This window comes from Equus quagga, chromosome 10 (genome assembly GCF_021613505.1).
Source record: "Equus quagga isolate Etosha38 chromosome 10, UCLA_HA_Equagga_1.0, whole genome shotgun sequence".
Taxonomy (NCBI): Eukaryota; Metazoa; Chordata; class Mammalia; order Perissodactyla; family Equidae; genus Equus; species Equus quagga.
The window spans coordinates 28,109,999-28,133,493 of NC_060276.1; the positions used below are offsets into that span (position 1 = coordinate 28,109,999).

General features: G+C 41.7%; 1 protein-coding gene across 3 annotated transcripts in view; it reads left to right on the forward strand.

Annotated features, from left to right (window-relative positions):
- The first annotated feature begins 558 nt into the window (after positions 1–558).
- STEEP1 (STING1 ER exit protein 1) overlaps positions 559–23,495 on the forward strand; it is a 45,688-nt gene continuing 22,751 nt past the window's right edge. Inside the window, exons 1-8 of one of the 3 annotated variants that reach the window (XM_046673884.1) lie at positions 591–722; positions 3,143–3,216; positions 3,648–3,765; positions 15,248–15,289; positions 16,885–17,023; positions 17,835–17,924; positions 18,525–18,617; positions 19,819–22,157. In XM_046673884.1, the coding sequence (XP_046529840.1) occupies positions 3,671–3,765; positions 15,248–15,289; positions 16,885–17,023; positions 17,835–17,924; positions 18,525–18,617; positions 19,819–19,881 (522 nt within the window). In that variant the 5' untranslated portion in view covers positions 591–722; positions 3,143–3,216; positions 3,648–3,670 and the 3' untranslated portion in view covers positions 19,882–22,157. Of the gene's footprint in view, positions 723–3,142; positions 3,217–3,647; positions 3,766–15,247; positions 15,290–16,884; positions 17,024–17,834; positions 17,925–18,524; positions 18,618–19,818; positions 22,158–23,495 lie in introns of those variants that run through there. The other 2 variants (XM_046673883.1, XM_046673882.1) reach the window with 2 other exon arrangements.

Sequence of the window (23,495 nt, forward strand, 5' to 3'; positions counted from 1 at the left end):
CATGGCTTAACAACGAGTGTGTCGGTCCATGTCTGTGATCTGAACCTGCCAGCCCCTGGCTGCCAAAGCCAAGTGCATTAACTTAACCACTTAACCAGCCCTGAATTATACACTTTCAAAGGGTGAATTTTATGTTATGTGAATTATATCTCAACTTTAAAAAGATGCCTCTACTTCATTAGGTACTCATCCTGAATACAGCCATTAAAATCAAAATCATATTTAGAGGCACACCTAAAATCTGTATTATGCATATAATGTGTAAATACAGTCTTTTGTTATATCCGGTTTATATATATGTATATAAATGCATATACTTAGGCATACGTGTATAGAAATATAAACAAATAATTTAAATAATATTAAGAGCGTCCCAAGTAAAGCGGTCCTGGCTAACCTAGGCCAAATCAAAGGAGGTTCTGGTCGGCTCAGGGCGGCCCCTGCGCATCTTAGCCTAATGGGACAGCCCGGAAGTCCACGTGCCTACTACTGACACGTGACCAGAGTTACGTAGGGGAAGGGCCCGACGCACGTCTGTGACGTCATTTCTGCGCGACCCTTAGTTTTGCTGTGAGTTTTCCGGCTGCTCCTCTGAACTATGCCTAAGGTAGTGTCCCGGTCGGTAGTCTGCTCCGACACCCGGGACCGGGAGGAATATGATGATGGCGAGAAGCCCCTCCACGTCTACTACTGTTTGTGCGGCCAGATGGTCCTCGTGCTGGGTGAGTAGTCGGGAACTGCGGGGTGTCTGCAAAGAGCGAAACTGCGCGTTCTCCGGGGCGAATTTCCTTGGGCTGTGATCTGGGAGCCGCGTCTCTGAAGATTGGTGGGCTTTCCCTCTCCATCAAAATGCTCCCTACACGTCAACGCCCCACTCCAGGGAAGCTTTTCTGGTTTCTGTTTAGCCTTGTGATTACGTATCCAGCCTCCCGCCAAAAGAAATGCCTCCTTCAGGAAAAAAAACGCTGTATCTCCCTCTCCTCCGACTCCGCCTCTGGAAACTTTGTAACCTTCTGCTGGATGCAAGGATGCTGTAAAGCTCTTATTTTGGACGAAAATAAAACCCTCCCTGATTCTACATTCTCTTCCAGCTGTAACCCCATTTCTTTGCTTTTTTTTGTTTAAAGATTTTATTTTTCCTTTTTCTCCCCCCACCCCCCCCCCCCCGGTACATTGTTGTGTATTTCTTTTTAGTTGTGGATCCTTCTAGTTGTGGCATGTGGGATGCTGCCTCAGCATGGCTTGATGAGCGGTGCCATGTCCCCACAGGATCCCAACTGGTGAAACCCTGGGCCGCCAAAGCGGAGCGCACAAACTTAACCACTCGGCCATGGGGCCGGCCCCTTCTTTTCTTCTTTTATAGCAAAATTTGTAAGAAGAGTTGCCTATATTGGCTGTCTCTGCATCCTCACTTCCCATTCCCCCTTGACCTCACTTCAGACAGACTTTCCTTCTTACCTCACCATCTAAACCATATTTGTCAAGATTACTAACTGAATATGTTACCAGTTCCAGTGGTCAATTATCAATGCTCATTTTAATCCCCCTCTCAGTGGCATTTGACAGATCATCACTCTATCCTTGAAACACTTTCATTTGCATCCCAGACTCCACGCTCTCCTGATTTTCCTCCTACCCCGATTTTGCCCTTTCTCAGTGTCTGGCTCGTTTTTCTGTTGCAGACTTTAAGGCAGTGCATGGCCTTAGCGCTCAATCCTCTCACCCATGCTCAATCTGTCCTCATTCCCTAGGTGATCTCAACCATTCCCGAGCTGTAAATACCATCTACGTGTTGATGGCTCCCAAGTGTGTTCATATTTAACCTACACCTCTCCTCAAATGCCAGCTACCTATCCAGCCTCTCCACTTGGATGTCTAAAAGGCCTCTCAAGGAGATCATATTCAAAATTAACTTCGTGAGCCCCTCTTCCCTGCTCTCACCATTCTCCTCAGTCTGACCTATTGAAGTCAGTAGTACCAGTATCAGTCAGTATCTCAGAATCAGTCCTGACTTCTCCATCCAGTCCATCAACAAATTCTGCAGCTGCTTCCTTGAAAATCTATCCTGACTCTTGACTGCTTCTTACCACCTCCATTCTGCCACTCTAGTCCAAGCCACCAGCATCCCTCATCTGAACTGCCACAGTAGTTTCTTGCTCTCCACTCTTTATCCCCACTGGTCTATTTCCACACGGCAGCCAGAGTTCTGTTGCAAACCAGTGTTTTCCTATAATGTCAAGAATAAAACCAAAGTCCATACCAAGACCCTGCATGATCAGACCCCGGCTACCTCTCAGACTTCATCTTTTAACACTCTTCCCCGTGTTCACTTCATTCGAGCTACAGTGGCCTTCTTGATTTTTCTCCATCATGTTAAAATGTGCCTGCCCGCAGGGCCTTTGGGATTGGTATTTCTTCTGCCTCGAACACTCTTCCTTCAGTGCTTCCTTATTTCATTCAGGTCTCTGCTGAAATGTCACTTCCTTAGAAAACTTCCCTGACTGCCTTATCTCCAGGGGCATCCCTGTCACTCTCTGTCCTCTTACCCTGTCTGAGTTTTCTTGGGAGCACTTATCACGAACTGAATCATTGTTCATCCTCTTAACATCCTAATTTTTTTATTGGCACTTGTCATTATCTAAGATCATATTATATAATTATTATTTTTAAATTTTCTGTCTCCTCCACTAAACTGTAAACCTCATCAGGTCACGGACTTTGTTTTGTTCTTTGCTGAATCCCCAGCACAGCGTTCAAACTGCGTCTGGTACATGGAGGGCCCTCTCATATTTGTGGGCAAATGAATTCTTTTTGATCACCGAGGGTTGGATCTGAATTCTTGTTCTGCTTCTTATTAAATGTGTGGCAGATCTCTCACCCTTCCCTTCCTAAGCCTCAATGTCCTCATCTTTAACTAGGAATAATAAATGTCTACTCCACTAGGTCGTTGGGAAGAGTAATGAGCTAATGTGCCAACTGCCTGCTATTCTCTAGCTCCCTCTGCACCTCCTCCATTAATCCAGTCACTCTGATCACTTGACTTCTCTGTGATCCTTTAGGTACTTAATTTGCATTATATCAGTTTTCCATCTGCTTTATAACTGTAGCTAATTTATTTCCTGTATGTTTTTATTGTTTTCAGCTTAAAACGCCTCTGAGTGGGATGGATCATTTGCATACCGTGTGTAGCATACCGCCTACCCTCTCTCTCCTTTTGTAAGCATTTATCCACTTTCCCAACACCTTTCTCATGGGCGTCACAGGACACTGGATTGTCTCTTCTGATTCTAAGGCATTATAACACAACCCAAGTGTGCCACGATCACAGAAATGCTCATAGAAAACTTGAATTGCAGTGCTGGCAAGGACTTTTGAGATAATATAATCTATTCATCCTTCAAATAAGGAAAAATACCCCAAAAGAGGAAGTGATTTGCCAAAGATGGCCAGAGTAGTAATAGAGCTGGAACTAAAATCCAGGTCTCCTGACCCCAAGTCATTTTCAGTTGGAAAATTCAATAATAGGCTTCAGTAAGCATAGTAATTATAGTAAAAATTACAGTGCTAAGGGCCCCACTGAAAACTTCTGATTGCCTCAGGGTATTTTTCAGTGCCTCTATTGACCAAATCTTTCTCCATTCCTTCAGACTGTCAGTTAGAGAAATTGCCCATGAGGCCCCGGGATCGGTCCCGTGTGATTGATGCTGCCAAACACGCCCACAAGTTTTGTAACACAGAAGATGAGGAGACTGTGTATCTTCGGAGGTAAGAGGTTGATCTTCTCTGTCTGAGATTTCTTTATTACATTGGGGTCTAGTTCTAGGGAATATAAATAGCCCATCTACTGTCAAACAGGTCAGCCATTTGGGCCCGATACTTTGATGTTTGTGGTAGTTCTCTAACTTCTCTTAATACAGCAATATCTTTATTGTGCTTTGTTGAAGTGGTGCTGAGATGTGATTCTATTGCCATCTGATAGCTGTAATGTGGGTTTTTTTGTGAGTAGAATGGGTTCATTCAACCTGTAATCTCTTGGAGTATACCATGGGCCAGACGCTGAGCTAGGAAGTGGATCTGTGAAGATGAATAACGTACTGTCCTTACCATTAAAGAGCTCATGGCTCAGTGAGGGAACGGGCTCCCCATTGTGATATGATAAAATACTGGCATGGTGAAGAGAAGGCCATAGGAAAACAGATGGGAGTGGGTCATCCTGCCTGAATGGTGGTCAGGAAAGGCACCAAGAGATGGTGACATTTGGGTTTGGTCTTGAACTAGTATTTCACCAAGTAGGTGAGGGGGAATGAAGAGCATTCCAGGTGGAGGGTATATGGAAGCATTAAAAGCATCAAATGCGGTGTGCTTGGGAAATTTGAATAGTCCTTTGTGACTAGAGCCCAGGCTACTTTCCAGGAAGGGGGGTTCATGCATCCTGGGGTGAGACGGAGTAAAATGCTGAAGTAGACAAGTTTGGACTTTATCTGTAGGCAATAGCCATCTCCTTTTTTTAAGCAGAGGAGTAACATGGTTAGATCTGTTTTAGATTTGGGAAGCCTTGGTGTATATGGGGAATTGAAAGATGGGAAGATAAATTACATAGAAAGAGTGTGGAACAAGAAGAAGACAGGACTGAAAATATAGTTCTGGGAAACATTGACATTTTTTTAAAAAGCAGACAAAATAATTGGAACAGAACCAGGAGAACCTGGTGATGTGGAAAACAGGAGAGGAGAGAGTTTCAAGAAGTATGTGTATGGTGGGGGAGGGTAGTCATCAATAGGTGCCAAATGCCACAGAGAGGTCAGTCCTAGGGAATTAAAAAGTCCATCCATTCATTCTTCAAATATTTCACTTATTGAGCTCCTACTACGTGCCAGGTACTGTCCTAGAAGCCTGGGATATACTAGTGTATTAGTTTGCTGCGGCTGCTATAACAAAGTACCACAGACTGGGTGGCTTGAACAATAGAACTTAATTGTCTCACGGTTCTGGAGGCCAGAAGTCTGAAGTCAAGGTGTCCATGGGGCCATGAGGGGAGGGTCCTTCCTTGCCCCTTTCTAGCTTCTGGTGTTTGCCGGCAATCCTTGGCATTTCTTGGCTTGTAGATGCCTCACTCTCATCTCTGTCTGCATCATCATATGGCCTTCTCCCTATGTCTCTGTTGCTGTGTTTCTTCTCTTCTTCTTATAAGGACACCAGTCATATTAGATTAAGGGCACAGTCTACTCATTTACATGACCTCATCTTAACTAATTATACCTGAAACGACCCTCTTTTCAAAACCACATTCTGAGGTTCCCATAAGGACATGACTTTATAAGGGACACTCTCTAACCCAGTACAACCAGGAAACAAGCAAAGAACCCTGCCCTTATGGAGCTGATATTCTACTGTTGAACCAGAAAGAGGTACAGGCTGACATGTAACTGTGTTTATTTAAGAAACCAAACTGTTATCAGCCCACACTAGTGAAGAGTTAGAAACCGCTGCTAGGTGACATTCAGTCGCAAATCAGGCATCAAGCACCATTGTGACAACTGGGCTTCTGGAATTGTGCAGTTGAAGAGAAAATTGGTTATATACAAGATACAGCCAAGGGTGCAGATTATAAAACTTACGAAATTCACAAAGGAAGGCCCTTCAGGAAGCATCGGGGAAGCACTCCATGATGGTACATAGCAAGGTTTAGAAATAATGTGCCCTCTCTGAAGCTAATCCATTCTCTTGTGCTTTTTCTCCTTTCATTAACCTTTATTTAGGTTTCTGATTTTGAAAGTTATCAACTATCTTTAGGCACACTAAAATATTTATTATATATTGTTGTATACATTATGTAACTATATATAACATGTATATAATAGTATTATATATTACATATATTAAATGAACATAGGTTGTTCAGTTAATACAGAAAGTAATCTAACAACACAACCAGGCCACAGGCTTCTATGGCACTGTAAGACAGATGCCCTCACCTCTAGGCCAGAAAACTGGGTGGCCCTAGGCTGAAGTAGAAACCCTGGAATCTAATTAGCCTGATCCTGGAAGTGAGCCAGCTTCAGGCCCAGCCTGAAGGCCGGATGTTGCCTAGGCCAGTGGCCTCTGGCCAGGTAACTCTCTTGGGCCACAGCATTCCTAGTTTACCAACAAGGCATGGTGAACTTCCCCTTTGGTTGACACAGTTCCTGCTCTAATCGTGAACAGGCTTTCCAAGGGCCCACTCTAGTGTGCTCCCGTGCTGGCCAGGGTGGAATTTTGGTCTGCTCTTACCCTTCCTCTTTAGCCAGCTGAGTGTGGGAACACCAGTTACTGAAAATATAGCAGTCTACCCAGCACATGCCCTGGAGCCCATCACTTTGCACCTCTAAAGTACCTCCATTCTATTCTAAATTCTATTTATTTCCATTCTAAAGTGCCTCTCCTTTGGCACTGTCATTTCCTAGTACTCTCTTGCCCTCATGCACCACTCCCCCAGTTGCTACTCCAGCAGGGGCTTTTCTCTGCCTCTTTGTTGACCACGCCTCCCTTGATACTGTCTCCTTCCTTGATTTCTGTGAAGCTACTCTTGTGATTCTCCTTCCACTTCTTTGGCTTTCTCAGTCTTCTGGATTCTTCTTCTGCCTGCCCCTTAAATGTTGGTATTCTCCAGGGATTTTGATTTTGACCTTGATTTTATGCCCTCTCTCTTTATACTCTCCTTGGACATTCTTACCACCTTTCATGGCATCAGTTACACTTATATGCTGATGACTCACAAAATCTAGATCTGCCTACATTTCTCTCCTGTGCAAGAGCTGTATGTCTGACTGCCTACTCTACCTCTTCACCTGATGTTCTACCTCAGATCCAGCAGGACTAGGGCCAAACTCATCATTTCTCTAATGTGGAAAGCACAGCAGATTGGTTCACTGAGCACCACTTCAACACTCTTCTATTATACCTGCCTATATACTGGTGTCTGTAAAGTTAGGGCACGTGTTCCAGCTTCCCTCCCCAAAAAAACCCCCTAAGATTCTGAGTGGGACTTAGCTTTTGCCAAGTAAAAGGGATGGAAGTAGAAGTTGTTGGGTGGGGCTTCTAAGGAAGGCCCTTTTGACTTTTCTGTCCTTATTCCTTCCTGCACTTTGGAAAATGGACATGATAATTGGGGCACCAGCAGCCATCCTGGGACTGGGAAGGAAAAGCCACAGGAATTGCAGAGCTTTTGCCATGCTGTCCTTGGGTCTTAGCCATTGCCAGGCACCACCTTCCTCTAGACTTCTTTTACGTGAGCAAACTCTTGTGTTGAAGCCACTGCAGTCGGGTCTCTGTAACTATCAGCCAAACACGATTCTTTTTCCTCCTTCTACAATGACACCACCGTTCATGCAGTGGCCCAAAGCAGAAATCTGGGAGCCAGTCCTCTCCTCATCTCATCCATCCCCGCCCCCACCATCCCCTACACATCCAGTCGCTCACCGTGTACTGTCAATTCTACCTTCTAATCTTTCTCGTGGCTGTTCAGCCCTGCTACACTGCCATCATTCTGGTACCCAACATCACTTGCTTGGGCTGTTGAAGTGGGCTCTTACCTGGTCTTTTTGCCTCTAGTTTTGCTGTCCTCCAGTCTGTTGTCTACTACCTGAATGATCTCAAATGCACATTATGTCAGTCTCTTGCTTTCCATGACTCTTCATTACCTATAGCAGTGCCTTTCAAACACTTTTAGACAGCGAATCCTTTCTTTAAATGAAATTCTTACCAGAAATATAGAAGCGGGAAGCTTCTCTGATTGGGGAAGAATGGAGCCCAATCCATTAAGGACTCCTCCCCTTCCCCTATCTGATTTCATTTAGGGGTCATTGTGGGGCACAATTTAAAAAATCCTGATTAGCAGGGTAAAATCCAAGCCTGAAGGCTCTCTCTGATCTGCCCTTGGTCTACCTGTTCATCCTCATCTGCTGCTACTCCTTTGATTTTTTTTTTTTTAAACTACAAACGTTTATCATCTCACATGGTTTCTGTGGGTCAGGAATTCAAGAGCAGCTTAGCTGGGCGGTTCTGGTCTCTTGTGAGGCCGTGGTTAAGAGGTCAGCCGTGGGTGCAGTCATTTGAAGTCTTGATTAGGGCTGGAGGCTCCACTTCCAAGGTGACTCACTCGCATGATTGGCAGCTGAGTGCTCACTGCTGGGGAGAAGCCTCAGTTCCTCCCCACCAGGATCTTCCATAGGGCTGCTTGAGTATCCTTGTGACATGGCAGCTGGCTTCCCACAGCGTGGGTAATCCAAGAGAAAAGAAGGCAGAAGCCACAATGTCTTTTATGACCAAGACTCAGAAGTCATACACCATCATTTCTACAGTGTCCTATTGGTGTCACAGGTCAGCCGTATTCATTGTGGGAGGGGACTATACAAGGGTGCCAATCTCAGGGGGCAAGGATCATCGGGGGCCACCTTAGAGGCTGGCTACCACAAGCAGGGGGAATGTTTTGTTTTGTTTTTGGCCGTCCCTATCTCACATTTTCCTAGAGATTAAGGGTAGGGAAAAAAACCAAGGTCAGTTAGTCGAAATATCTAGCTCATATTCATCACTGCTTTATAATCATACCACTTAAAAGCCTTGTCTCATTTGCATTAGAGTCTCAGTATCTCAAGATGATGAACTTTTCGAGGGCAATAACCCTGCCTTATACTTCTGAAGCCCTTAGGACATCTGGCCTGATTCTCGGCACATAGTTAGGAATAGATACATTTTTCTAAACTTTACAAAATCCCATTTGTCATTGGTATTTGAAGATTAACTCATTGGGAAATATACAGCCCCCTTTATTTGATATTCCTGTGCTTTGAAAGCTTGGGTTTATGAGATTGGCTGACTTCAGGATTCTAGAAGTCAGTTGTCTGGTGAGTCTCTCCCTTCAGGCTGAGGTTGGATTTAGAGTCCCAGTAGAAACCAGATGTGGTACACAGAACCGAAAATATTGCTAGTGCCCTAGTCCAGTGATGTTAGCGAATTGAGCATGTTTGACATAAGTGATATTTGTAAGGGGAGAGGCAGAAGGTTAAAGATGGTGGAGAGCACAGACTTTGGAGTTACAGTTCAAGCAGTGCCACTTTGTGACTTTAGGCAAGTCACCCAACCTTTTTGGGCTCCCGTTTCCTTATCCCTCAACTGGGAAAATAATAACCATGTGTTGTCAAAGAGCAATTGGAAGTCTCCTACAGTACCAGAAGGACCACAAACAGTTATAATGACTTTGGAAAGCACTTTGGCAACATCCAGTATAGCTAAAGATGCACATAATGTATGTCTCAGCAATTCTATTCTTCAGTGTACCCTGGCGAAATGATTCTCCAGCCTGGCTGTGTTAGAACCATCTGAAAGAGTTTTTTAAAAACTCCTGATGCCTCAGCTCCACCCTCAGAGATTTAATATTTTTAGTTGAGATATAATTCATATACCATAGAACTCACCATTTTAAAGTATATAATTCAGTGGTTTTAGTATATTCGTAAGGTTGTGCAGTCATCATCACTATTTAATTCCAGAACTTTTCATCGCCTCCCCCCGCCACCCCGAAACAAACCTTGTACCGGTTAGCAATCACTTCCTATTTCCTTCTCCCCCAGCCCCTGGCAACCACTAATCTACTTTCTGTCTCTATGGATTGGCCTATTCTAGATATTGCATTAAAATGGAACCATAAATATGTAGCTTTTTGTATCTGACATCTTTCATTTACTATGTTTTCAAGGTTCATCCATGTTGTAGAATGACTCGATGCTGTATTCCTTTTTGTGGCTGAATAATATTCCATTGTATGGATGCACCACATTTTGTTTATCCGTTCATCAATTGATGGACATTTGAGCCGTTTCTATTTTCTTTTTACTATTATGAGTAATGCTGCTGTCAACCTTTGTGTACAACTATGTGTGTGAACATGTTTTCAGCTGTCATGGGTGTATACTTATGAATTGCTGGGTCATATGGTAACCTTTTGAGGAATTGATCGAGTGTTTTCAAAAGTGATTGCACCATTTTACATTCTTGCTAGTAATGTATGAGGGTTCTAATTTCTCTGCGTTCTTGCCAATAATTGTTATTGTCTATCTTTTTGAGCATATCTATCCTAGTGTGTATGAAGTGGTATCTCATTGTGGTTTTGATTTGCATTTCCCAGATGGCTAATAATGTTGAGTATCTTTTCATATGCTTATTGGTCATTTGTGTATCTTCTTTGGAGAAATGTCTGTTTAAATTCTTTGCCCATTTGTTTTTTAAAGATTTTATTTTTCCTTTTTCTCCCAAAGCTCCCCGGTACATAGTTGTGTATTTTTAGTTGTGGGTCCTTCCACTTGTGGCATGTGGGATGCTGCCTCAGCGTGGCCTGATGAGCGGTGCCATGTCTGCGCCCAGGATCCGAACCAGTGAAACCATGGGCCGCCGCAGCGGAGCGCACGAACTTAACCACTCGGCCCTGGGGCCGGCCCCCTTTGCCCATTTTTTAATTGGAGTATTTGTCTTTTTTGCTGTTGAGTTGTAAGAAATCTTTATATGTTATGGATAGTAGTCCCTTATTAGATATGTGATTTGCAAGAATTTTCTCCCATTCTTTGGGTTGCCTTTTCACTTTCTTGATGGTATTCCTGGAAGCACAAAAATTTTAAATTTTAATCAAATCTCATTTATTTTTTCTTTGATTGCTTGTGAGTTAGTGTCATATCTAAGAAACCATTGCCTCAAGTCTTAAAGATTAACGCCTATGTTTTGTTCTAAGAGTTTTATAGTTTTAGTTCTTACGCCTAAGTCTTTCATCCATTTTGAGTTAATGTTTGTATATGGTGTGAGGCAGGTATCTAAATTCATCATTTTACATGTGGCTATCCAGTTGTCCCAGTGCCATTTATTGAAAGACTATTCTTTCCCCATTAAGTGGTCTTGGCACCCTTGTCAAAATTAATTAACCATATATGTATAGGGTTATTGTGGACTCTCAGTTCTATTCCGTTGATCTATATGTCTATCCTTATGCCAGTACCACCGTGTCTTGATTACCGTACCTTTGCGGTAAGTTTTGAAATCGGGAAGTGTGACTCCTCCAACTTTGTTCTTCTTTTTCAAGATTGCTTTTGCTGTTCTGGATTTGTAATTCCATGTGAATTTTAGGATCAGCTTGTCAGTTTTCTGCAAAAAACCCAGCTGGAATTTTGATAGGGATTGTGTTGAAGCTGTAGATTCATTTGAGGAGTATTGCCGTCTTAATAATATTGTCTTCAATCTATGAACATGGGATGTTGTTCCATTTATTTAGGTGTTCTTTAATTTCTTTCAGCCGTGTTTTGTAGTTTTCAGTACACAAGTCTTGCACTTCTTTTGTTAAATTTATTCCTAAATATTTTATTCTTTTTGATGCTATTATAACTGGAATTGTTTACTTAGCTTTGTTTTTGGATTGTTCACATCTAGTGTATAGGACTACCGTTAGTTTTCGTATATCGATCTTGTATCCTGCAGCCTTGCTAAACTCGTTTATTAGTTCTAATAGTTTGTGTGTGTGTGTGGATGCTTTAGGGTTACCAAATATAAGATCATGTCATCTGCAAATAGAGATGGTTTTACTTTTTCCCTTCTAATCTGAATGCCTTTTATTTCTTTTTCTTGCCTAATTACCCTAGCCAGAACTGTCAGTAGAACGTTGAATAGAAGTGTTGAGAGTGAATATCCTTGTCTTGTTCCTGATCTTAGGGGGAAAGCTTTCAGTCTTTCACCATTAAGTATGACGTTAGTTTATGTCAGTTAGCAGATGTGGATTTTTCATAGATGTTCTTTATCAGGTAGAGGAGTTCCTTCTATTCCTAGTATGTTGAAAGAGCTTTGAATTTTGTCAAAAGCTTCATTGCATCTATTGAGATGATCGTGTTTTTTTTCTCTTTTATTCTATGATATGGTGTATTGTATTGATTCAACTTTTTGTATGTTACACCAATCTTGCATTCCTGGGATAAATTCCACTTGGTCATGTTGTATAATCCTTTTTATATGCTGCTGGACTTGGTTTGCCAGGTTCTTTTTGAGGATTTTTGCCTGTGTATTCTTAAGCAATATTCATCTCGAGTCTGTTGTTGTTGTGATATCTTTGTCTGGTTTTGGTATCAGGGTAATGCTGGCCTCATAGGATGAGTTGGAATGTGTTCCTTCTTCTTTTGAAAAGTTTGTGAAGCATTAGTATTCATTCTTTGAACTTTTGCTAGAATTCACAGTGAAGCCACTGGTCCTGGGCTTCTCTTTGTGCAAAGTGTTTTGATTACTAATTTAATCTCTTTACTTGTTATAGACTATTCAGATTTTCTATTTCTTTTCCAGTGAGTTTTGGTAGTTTGTGTCATTCTGTCGTTCTAGGCATTTGTTTCATCTAGGTTATTTAATTTGTTGGTGTACAGTTGTTCATAGTATAATCTGATAATCATTTTTATGTCTATAAGATCGCTAGGACTCCCTTGATTTTCCAAGTCCTAATAACATTAGACAATTTGTAATTCTCTGAATATGAATATGCTGTGCTGTTTTGCCTTTGCACATGGTATTCCCTCTGCCTGAAATACCATTTTCAATCAGGACCGTTGGTTTGAACATCACCTCCTCATGAAGCCTTCCACGACTGCCTCAGACTGACTTGGTGCTTCCACCTCTGTGTTCCCATTACACCGTATACATTCATCCATTTAAGATCTTACCTCTGCGATTACAGTTTTCCTCACTAAACTGAAATTCTTTTAAGAATTCATTCAGCCAACATTTATGGCATGTCTACTTTGTTTCCAGTACTTTGCTCAGCTCTGGGGATAGAGTGGTGAGACAGACAGGTGTGGTCTCTGCTGATCTCTGATCTCATGGACCTTACAGTCTACTGGGATGACAGAAAAATAAAGTAATTATGATTATGGAAAGTCGTATGAATGAAACAAAAGGCTCATAGAGAATCGCATGAGAACCTCCTCGCAAAGGTGGTCAGGGAAGGCCTCTATGACTAGGTGATATTTGAACTGAGATCATGAAAGATGAGAATGGGACACCCTTGGCAAGGTGGTGAGAAGAGTATTCCAGGCAAAGAGAAGAGCATGTGTGAAAGGCCAGAGGTGGGCAAGCACTAATGTGTTCAAAGAATGGAAGGATGACCCGTGTGGCTAGTGCATGGTGAGGCAGGGAGGGGACGTGTGCGGTGAGGCAGTGCTGTGCTCAGTCATTGCCGGGAAGGCCATGGTAAGGAGTTTGCATTTTACTCTAGCTGTGTTGGGAAGCCACTCTTGCCTCTATTTAGAGAATGATTTGGAGTGAGACAGTAGCAGAAGCAGATTCCAGAGTAAGCAATGAGAATTTTTATTTTAGATATGGATTTAGAGGGAGGGAGGCCTAAGTATCATACCCACAAACACGATTGATTTGGCCACAGGAAATCTAAAATTTTCACATGGGGAGAAAAGTCAAAGACAAACGTCAAACTAGGGAAGAAATATTTGCAAGGCCCCTTAACATTTGCAAGTCTCCTTAATAGAAAATAGACAACTCATTAGATAAAGAGTCTGAACTGACAGTTCACCAAAAAAGAAAATACAAATACCTATTAAATATATAAAAAGATACCTATCTTCACTCTTTAAAAAAAGAAGCGCAAGTTATGAGATCACATTTTTCGCGTGCCAAATTGGCAGTAATGCATTTTCATACCATACTGTGTTGTTGAGACCATAAGGAAACAAGAACTCTCATTGGCAGTGGGAGTGTAAATTGGTTCAAATTCTCTAGAGAGTGGTTTGGCGATATCTATTGGAATTTAAGTGGATACTTCTAGGAATTTATCCAACAGATAAAAGACATTTTGGTTCATCCATACAAAGGAATACGATGCAGCCCTTATGAAAAATGAAGCAACTCTTTGTGAATTGATTGGGAAAGATCATGCATATATATTTTAACCAAGGTACATTTTTAAGTGAACAAAAAAGTAGTGTAAGTTATACTTCATTTGTCTAAATAGGAAAAGAAAAAAATATATCTTTTCTTTATATACCAGTAAGAATTCTTTGTATATACACCAACTATCTCTGAGATGAACAGAAGAAGCCAGAAACAGTATTTGCCTCTGGGGAAGAGAAGTGGGTGGATGGAGGATGAGTGGGGAAGATAGTTACTTTTCATTTTATAGTCTTATGTATACTGTGTGCATATATCACTTATTAAAAAATTGAAACAAACAAGGGGAGAGGAAGTGAGGAGACCAGTCAGAAAGTTGTCCAGGGACTACAGTCGTAGTCCAGGGAAGAGTATACTGGTGGCCTGGGCCAAGATGGTGGCAGGAAGTGGAGAAAAGTAGACATGCTCAAGATCTTTTATTTTTTTTAAAGATTTTTTTTTTTCCTTTTTCTCCCAAAGCCCCCCAGTACATAGTTGTATATTTTTTAGTTGTGGGTCCTTCTAGTTGTGGCATGTGGGATGCCGCCCCAGCATGGCTTGATGAGCAGTACCATGTCCGTGCCCAGGATCTGAACCAGCGAAACCCCGGGCCGCCGAAGCGGAGCGTGGGAATTTAACCACTCGGCCACAGGGCCGGCCCCTGAAGATATTTTTTTAGAGATAAAACCCCCAGGATTTGCTGATGAAGTAGGTGTGGGAGATGAGGGAAAGAGAAGAATCAGGACGAGTCCCAGGTTTCCGTTAAGCAACTGGAATGGTGGAAGAGTCTTTTTATCTCTGGGTTGCTTATCGAAGGCTGTGTGGGCTCTTGAGCTTGAATTCAACCTATTCTGCTTCCTAACTCTTTGACCTTGGGCAAATCATGTAATAGCTTTGTACTTAGGAGCCATCATCTGTAAAATGAGAATGATAATCTGACCTACCTCACAGCATTGTTGTATGGATTAATCAGTTAATACATGTTCACTTTAGAACAGCTCCTGGCACATAATACAAGCTATACAAGTGCTTGCCACTGTTATTATTGTTGTTGATGTCGTTGTTATTACTGTGACCATAACTACTGCTGCTCCTCCTGCTCTGTCAGGGAGGTGCCTGACCCATGTTAGGGGCTCAGTAAATGCTTATAGAAAGAAGGAATGCTTTAAAATTAATACATGTTCAAACTAATGAGTTAATCTATGAAATGAAAACCTTGAAAGGCCGTTTTTAGCATTTGAAGAAAAGAGAGAATGAGGTTGGTGATTTATGAGATTTGTTCATATCTATTTTTTACCTTCTGTTTTCTGTGCAGGCCTGAAGGCATTGAACGACAGTACAGGAAAAAGTGTGCAAAGTAAGTATTAACAGTGTAGGTTTCTCCGAGCATAAGCAAGTAGAGGCAGAAATGTGTTAGGGAAAGAATTATTTGGATATGATTCTCTGTTATGTCTTTATTCTTATAATCTCAACTGCCTTCAAACTTCAACTACACAAATATCGATATGCTGCTCGAAGAGAATAGTGAACGTTACGTCTCTGACCAGCTGGCACCCAAAATGGTTTTTTTTAACATAGTATAATTTTTTAAATTGAGATGTAATTTAGATATAATAAAATTTGCCCTTCTTAACTGTACAATTTGATGAGTTTTGACAGAAGCATACAGTCAGTCACACCAGCTCTCCCATGATACAGAACATTTCCAGTACCCCGTGTGTCCTTTGCAGTCTGTCCCCTTCCTCACCCCTCGCCCCTGGCAATCACTCATCTGCCTTCTGTCACTATGGCTTTGCCTTTCCTAAAATTTTATGTAAATCCTGCACTGTGTGCTCTGCTACATACAGTATGTATCTTTTACGTTCTTTTACGTCTGGTTTCTTAGCATAATGCTTTTGGGCTTCATCCAAGTTGTTATGTTTCTCAATTGTTTGTTCCTCTTTATTGCTGAGTAGTTGTCCATTGCGCCACAGTTTGTTGAACTGTGAACTGTGAAAGGCATTTGAGTTATTTCCGGTTTGGGCTGTTATACGGAAAGCTGCTGTGAACGTTCTAGTATAAATCTTGGTGGGAACTTGTGTTCTCTCTTGGAGTGGCATGGCTGGGTTGTCTGGTCCATGTAACCTAGCGTGATTTCATCCAGACCTCTTTATAAAGCCTATTATAGGACCACAGACCCAAGAAATTTAGTGTTGTTTAAAGCAATTTATATATATATATAATATATATTTTTATATATATTTCTAGCTTTAGGTTGTTAATAGTGAGACTATTAAGCTATAGTAAATTTAATCTTATTGATGTAACTACAGCTGTGTCTTAGCCCTCAGAAGACTCAGACTGAGAGAATTAAAGCAGGGAAATGGCTAAGAAAGCATTTTAGTTCACAGCCACACTGGATTCATTCTGTTACTTTTATCGTATCTTATAGGTCTACTTCATTTAGCTGAAAACGATAGTAAAAATGACCAAGCAGAGAAACTATGGCGATTACCACAGGGTGTAGTTTGCTGACCCCCTGCAGCGGAGTCTTTACACTGCCTCTTGACACTGCCAAAACAAAACCAAACAAAACCCCCAAACCAGTTACCCAGACTTCTGGGAAGAACGGCAGCAGTTTTAAGTGGAAAGCAGGAGCCAGCATTTCTCAAACTTGCCTAACAGTAAGAATCACTTGGGGTGCTGAGGAAAAGGACGGATTATTCCCAGGCCTCACCTCCGAGATTTGCTGAGTCAGGGTCTTCTTGGGGAGGGACCTAGCAATCTGATCAGCAATTTCAACAAGCACCCTCAGTGATTCTTATCAAGTAATTTTGGGAAACACTGGGAAGAGCTAATCATCCGTTTGTGCCACAAACACAAAGATGCCCAGAGCCCGAGCACGCTTTGCGAGTCACTGTTTTGGGGATTTGGAGTCTGAGGCCTCCCGGAGACTGAGTCTGCTGTTTGCAGGTGTGGACTGCCACTCTTCTACCAGTCCCAGCCGAAGAATGCTCCCGTGACCTTCATTGTGGATGGAGCAGTAGTCAAGTTTGGCCAGGGTTTTGGGAAAACAAATATATATACTCAGAAACAAGAGCCTCCTAAGAAGGTAATTATCATCAAAGGAGACAGACTGGTTAACATAGCTACAGATTTAGCCTGAAATTTTTAAGTAGGATTATAGTGCATGAGAAACTGCCCTTTATGCACGCATTCTTCCTTAAGAGAATGCCATTTTGTGTATAAGCAGATGTTACAGAATCGTAACATCTATTATGTGTTCTTTTTTCTTTCCTACAGCTGTCCTATGAGTAAAGCTAGAAATTGTATGGTTTTGGGGCTGGCCCTGTGGCCGAGTGGTTAAGTTCGCACGCTTCTCTTTGGCGGCCCAGGGTTTTTGTTGGTTTGGATCTTGGGTGCGGACCTAGCACTGCTCATCAGGCCATGCTGTGGCAGTGTCCCACATAGCAGCACTAGAAAGACCTACAGCTAGAATATACAACTATGTACTGGGGGGCTTTTGGGAGAAGAAGGAAAAAAAAAGATTTACAACAGATGTTAGCTCAGAACCAATCTTGAAAAAAAAAAAAAAAGAAATTGTATGGTTTTTATTCACATTTATTTCCTTTGAAATTTCTGTTTTTTCCAGCATGACCAATTAAAAAGAATGAATCAGGCTAATTTTTAAATATACTTTAAAAACTCTTGATGACAAATGTTAGAAAAATATAATGCAAATAAAAACATTGGCATTTTTAGATATGCCAGCCTGTCTCAAAGAGGGGATGTCCCTTCCAACAGCCCCTCCCCACCCCCCGACACCCGGGCAAGTGCATTCACGTCCCCCCAGCACACGCACCCCCACGACTCCCAGAGCCTCTTGTGCTGAACTAGTCTGATTCCTCTTCCTGCGACTCCAGGTGATGATGACCAAACGGACTAAAGATATGGGCAAGTTCAGCTCTGTCACTGTGTCTACTATCGATGAAGAGGAAGAGGAGATCGAGGCTGTAAGTGCTTCTGCTCTCAAGGGGATTGGATTGGGGGGTGGCAAAAGGAAAGGGCACTGTAGAACTGAGCATCTGAGTAGCAGAATAATGAGAAACTTTGCTCGCAGGCCTTGCTCTGCTAGTAAGAGACTCTGTGACACGGGGCTAGTTCCTGTTTCCCTGGATCTCAGGGACAACTGTAAAATGAGGACCAGGGAGTTGGACTAGATCCGTGATTTTTTTCATACTGTTTTTCCAGATGCCTTAGGGGGCAAATCCCTCACCCCTCTTCAGGTTAAAAACTACTGGACTCGACGATTTCAGGTCCCTTCCAGTCCAGCTCTGATGGTTTGTGAGTCTGTCCTTAGCACTAGCAGCAATTACCTTTATGGTACTTCACGATAATGATGTCTACAGAGAGGTGTTATCTGTTATTTTAAAAATGGTTTCGGTTGGAACCTGAACTCTCCTGGATTATTGAAAAGCTGAAGAATTGAGTGGGAACAGAGGCCTGCCGTTTTAGTAATAATTTCATAGTTGAGTTGTATAAATTGCCACTTAAGGTCTGTTGTTATTCAGTGGTGAGACTGCTGGTTTAAGGACACTTTTTTTTCCCCTCAGAGGGAAGTTGCTGACTCGTATGCACAGAACGCCAAAGTTATTGAAAAACAGCTGGAGCGCAAAGGCATGAGCAAAAGGCGGCTGCAAGAGCTGGTGAGTGGCCTGGGGTGGCAAGGTGCGGGGCTTGACTATTTGGATTTCTTGGTCTGAAAGACCCGCCGGCCGTCTGGAAAATCCTGTGGGAGTTCTGTCGGGGGTTACTGTTGTAGTTTGCTGCCAGGCATCTAACCCTGGGCTGTGACTGTTGTTATACCCTGCTCCGGAGTAGTGCTCATAGGATGTGGGCCCTAAATTATAGTACTTGTTTAGCTAGTCCTAACTAGAATCATATTTAAATCTGCTACTTGTGGTCCAAGATCAGGAGTTAAAGATTCGGATTCATGGACACTGTCCCAGGAGGTGATGGCGTACGATAGTGCTACATTGGCAGGACCAGGACTGGGGCTGGTCATTGCCTCTTAAAGCACTGGTACCACCACCAATTTCTGCGTTATTCATGGGCTCATCGTCGAGTGTGCACATCTGTATATGATGGTGCCTGCATTTTTGTTTTCTTGATGATAATTTACTTAGGATATTTCTTGAATATCAGACATCACTGCCTTGGTGCCTCATCAAAAGGGATACCAGTCTATTCTGGTGACTGTGGAGGACTTTTCCCTGACAGAGGTGGTGGGTCTGGGGAGCTGCTTTACCCTGCCATAGTGGTCTAGAGCCGTGCTTATCAAATTTTCTGAGATGAAGGACCAGTGCTTTCTTTTTTCTTTAAATTTCCTATTTGTCAAGAACAGATTTGTAATTTATAAAATGCAGTAAAAATGAATTTGCCTCAATTCTTCTTATTAAATTATTTAATTGTTACTCTGTCAAATTGCTATAAAAATTCCTAAAAGCTTACTCTCAATTTTTGTGCATATCTTGCATAGTCCACAGAACTTGGAATAGCACTGTTCTAGAACAGTGTTTACTTCCTATTCTGCCAGACTAGGATACTGGTGTGTCACGATGTTGAGTCCCTTGGCCCGTCAGGGGTCTTGGGGCCGCAGAATCGCCTTAGGCCACAGCCTTGTGTATTTACCCCGTTTTGCCGTACAGATAATGTCATTTTCTGTGTGTGCCATAACATCGGAAAGATTGGAAAGCAGTGGCTAGAGATTCATAACGATTTTAGAGCCACTATTCTAGTTTGCATACTAAATAAGCATTAAGGGATAGTGTTTGGACAGTTAGAATAAAGAAGGAAAATGAGAATTTTGTGTCATGTATTGGAACATATACTTTTCTTCCTCTCCAGGCTGAACTGGAAGCCAAAAAAGCGAAAATGAAGGGGACCTTGATTGACAACCAGTTCAAATGATCAGGACCTTTCTCGGAATCCAGACTGGAGGCAAGCATTTAGATCAGGAGGAAAAATAACTTTTTTCTTGACTACATGGACTGGTTCCTACCTTTATGTCCCAGCAGAAGGCTTTACGTTGGTTCCCATTGATTTTTCTACATTCAGTGAGGTCTTTGAGTCCATCTGACCTGCTTTCTAGAGGTGGATTTTTCTAAATCTTTCTGCATATAGGTCTTCTGTACTATTTTTTGTCCATTTGATGTAAACTTCTTCAGCTGTGTATAAACCCTATGAATAGGTCAGTGCTTGAGTATCTCTAGTTTCTAAAGTAGCTTTTCTTATTCCTTTTTCAAAGTTAATAAAATGTTTAAAGATTTTTGAAAAAAATATTATGATGTGTCACAGAAAAAAAGCACCCTGAATTATATTTAAAGTTACAGCAAGTCAGATCCTTTTAAGTGACTCTGTCTTTATTCTTAGACTACCAGGTATTGGCTATGGTTTGAATCTCTCTACAGTCAGAGAAAATCCATAAAAAGCCAGAATCTGCATAAAGCTTCCTTTACTTCAAATATTAAAGCTATAGGTGAGCCAGTAAGATAGCTCAGTTCTGAATGAAAATGGGGACTCAATAAGCAACCCAAGGGAGCTGTCATCCTGTCAGGCAGCTAAGAGTGCTGCTTCCATGTGTGGGTGCATGGGGGGGACATCATAGAGTAAGAAATGAGACTGAGATAAAAGTGTCTGTTGGGTATCTGTTATTCACATTTGCTACTTGTGGAGGAGGGTTATATATAAATATTTGAGTGCCATGCTGCGTCGGTGAGATCAGTATGGAGTGTTTGCATCCATGTTTTTATCTGTCCAGCTGTGTGACAAGGTATTGGGGCAGAAAGGATGTTTTAACCTCCTTGTATTATATACAGTGGGTTGTACTTATTAGGTGCCCAAGGCGTGTATGTGAGGTGCTGTTGTGAAATAGCAGCATGTTTTTCTTGGCTTTTTTCCTGATTTCCTTATTTGGAAGGAAAAGTAGGTTGGAGTTGGGGTAGATGTGAGCTAGCGAGAACTGGAAGAAAGAGGGGTGGGGGTCCTGGGAAAGCCTGGGGTGGGACTGTGTTACCATCTTCCCGGTTATTCTCCTGCATCCCATGAGGTCTTTGCAACTGAGTCTTCCTCTCCACCTCGTTTTCTCTCCTCCTTCAGAGAGAGAATTAGGCATCATGTGGGTAACCAACCATAACCTCCTCATGATTCCTTGACCTCAACTCCAAACAATGGCCTTCACAAACTTCACTCCACTTTAGCCACAAACTCCCCTGACCACAGCCTGGATGTCGTCTCCACCACCTCTGAAACCCAATATTCTATTCTCTGACCACAACCTCCTATCAAAGCTACTTTCATACACTCACTTCCACTAAACCTGTTTTGTTTTTAGATTTGAAGGGTGATTATTTTATTAGTGGTAATAATAAAAAATAGTAGTATTGATAATGATAATAATACTAGTTACTTTTTATTGAGTACTTACTGTGTGTCAGGTGCCATGAGAAGCACTTTACAGGTGTTATCTTACTCTAAACAAGACGATAATCCTATAAAATAGGTTTACCTATTATCATTCTCATTTGACAAATGACTACTCCGAGACTGAGAGTTTCATAAATTTCCCAAGATCCCATAGCCAGTAAGTGATAAAGCCAGAAATCTGACTGTAGAATTATGCTGAACTGCTTCTCCTGTGGGATTTTTGAAAATATATTATTGAGAACAGACCACAATTTCATTTTGAGAAACCAAATAAAGCGCAATGTAAAGACACTTGCCTAGAGGACCCGCTGTAGCAAATGTATGGTTATTTGTCTGCATATTTTCTGAAATATCTGTCCTTAGACGCTATTCCTGAACCATTTCAACATCTGGTTCAAATTATGCATTTTGCTTCATCGTTAAGATTGCAAATCATTATGTCATTAGCACCAAGCAAGCATGTACTCTTTGTTATGTTTTATTCTTTTGCTGAAATAGTTATTAAACTAACATGACATAGCGTCTCTATTCTCTGTATTTACTTACAGTATTTTAGCCACAAGTACAGTGTTTTAATGTTAGTAGAAAGAGGCGTATTGAAATTTTGGAGAGTCTTATTCTATTTTTTGATGGTTTTTGCAAATTATCAACTGTGATAAAATAGCAAAATGTTTCCACTGTAATAATGGTGATATTTGGAATTGTCATTATTAAGACAAATTAAAAAGCTTTTTAAAAACTAGCTTGTGTTGACCATTCTAGGAGCCTTACCACTGTGGACTACTTCCTTTCCTTATGGAAAAATCTTCCCTTTTTCATTTCTCTGATGTGTTATTCTGCTGCTTCTTCACCTGCCTCCTCCTCTTTTGCGCTCAGTTTCAGCAAAGTACAGTCCATTACACTTGAGCTTTTAACATTCTATATTCCTCCAGGAAAACAAAAAGCATCACTTACGCTACGGTAAGCTAACCCTGTTTTAAATGTCGTGGAGCCTTGATCCTCCGTTTTCTCCCGGTGGTGGGGTTCTACCACCATCTCTCTTCCTTTTGACTCAAGCTGACCCTGTGATTGATGGTCTGAATTCCTCTCACCAGCACCTTTAACTCTTCCTACCTTGATTTTTTTATAAACTTTAAAAAAATCTTTTCAATAATTCATATTTATAGAAAAGTTCCAAAGATAGTACAGAGTTCCTATATGCGCTTCGCTCTGGTTCCTGTAATGTTAACATCTTATGTAATGCTGTGGGCTGAACAGTGGCCCCCTCCAAAATTCCTGTGTGGAAGCCCTAACCCCCAATGTAGTGGTATCGGGAGACGGGCCTTGGTGGGTAATTAGGTTTAGATAAGGTCGTGAGGGTGGGACCCTCATAATGGGATAGTGCCCTTGTAAGAAGAGACCAGAGAGCTTGCACTTTCTCTTTCTTTCCCTCCATCATGTGGAGGTACAGCAAGAAGGTGGCCATCTGCAAGCCAGGAAGAGAGCTCTCACCAGGAACCGAATCAGCCAGCACTTTGATCTTAGACTTCCTAGTCTCTGGAACTGTGAGAAATAAATGTCTACTGTTTAAGCCACCCAGTCTATGGTATTTTGTTTTAGCAGCCATAGCAGACTAAAATCTGTATAAAACCGGAGGACATTGGTCAAAACTAAGAAATTAACATTGGTACAATAACATTAAACTACAGGCTTCATTTCGATGTCACCATTTTTTCCACTAGGTCCTCTTTCTGCTCCAGGATCCTGCATTGCCTTCAGCTGTCACGTCTCTTTAGTCTCCTTTGATCTATGACAGTTTCTCAGTAGTATCTTATGCTTTTAATTTGCATTTCCCTAATGACAGATGATGTTGAACATATTTTTCTTCTTTTTTTATTATCGTAAAAAAACACATAACATAAAATTTACCATCTTAGCCATTTTTAAATGCACAGTTCAGTAGTGTTAAGTATGTTCACAGTGTTGTGAAACAGATCTCTGGAACTTTTTCACCTTGTAAGTCTGAAACTCTATACCCATTAAACAACAACTGCCCCTTTCACCCTCGCTCCAGCCCCTGGTAACCACTATTCTCCTTTGTTTCTATGGATTTTACTACT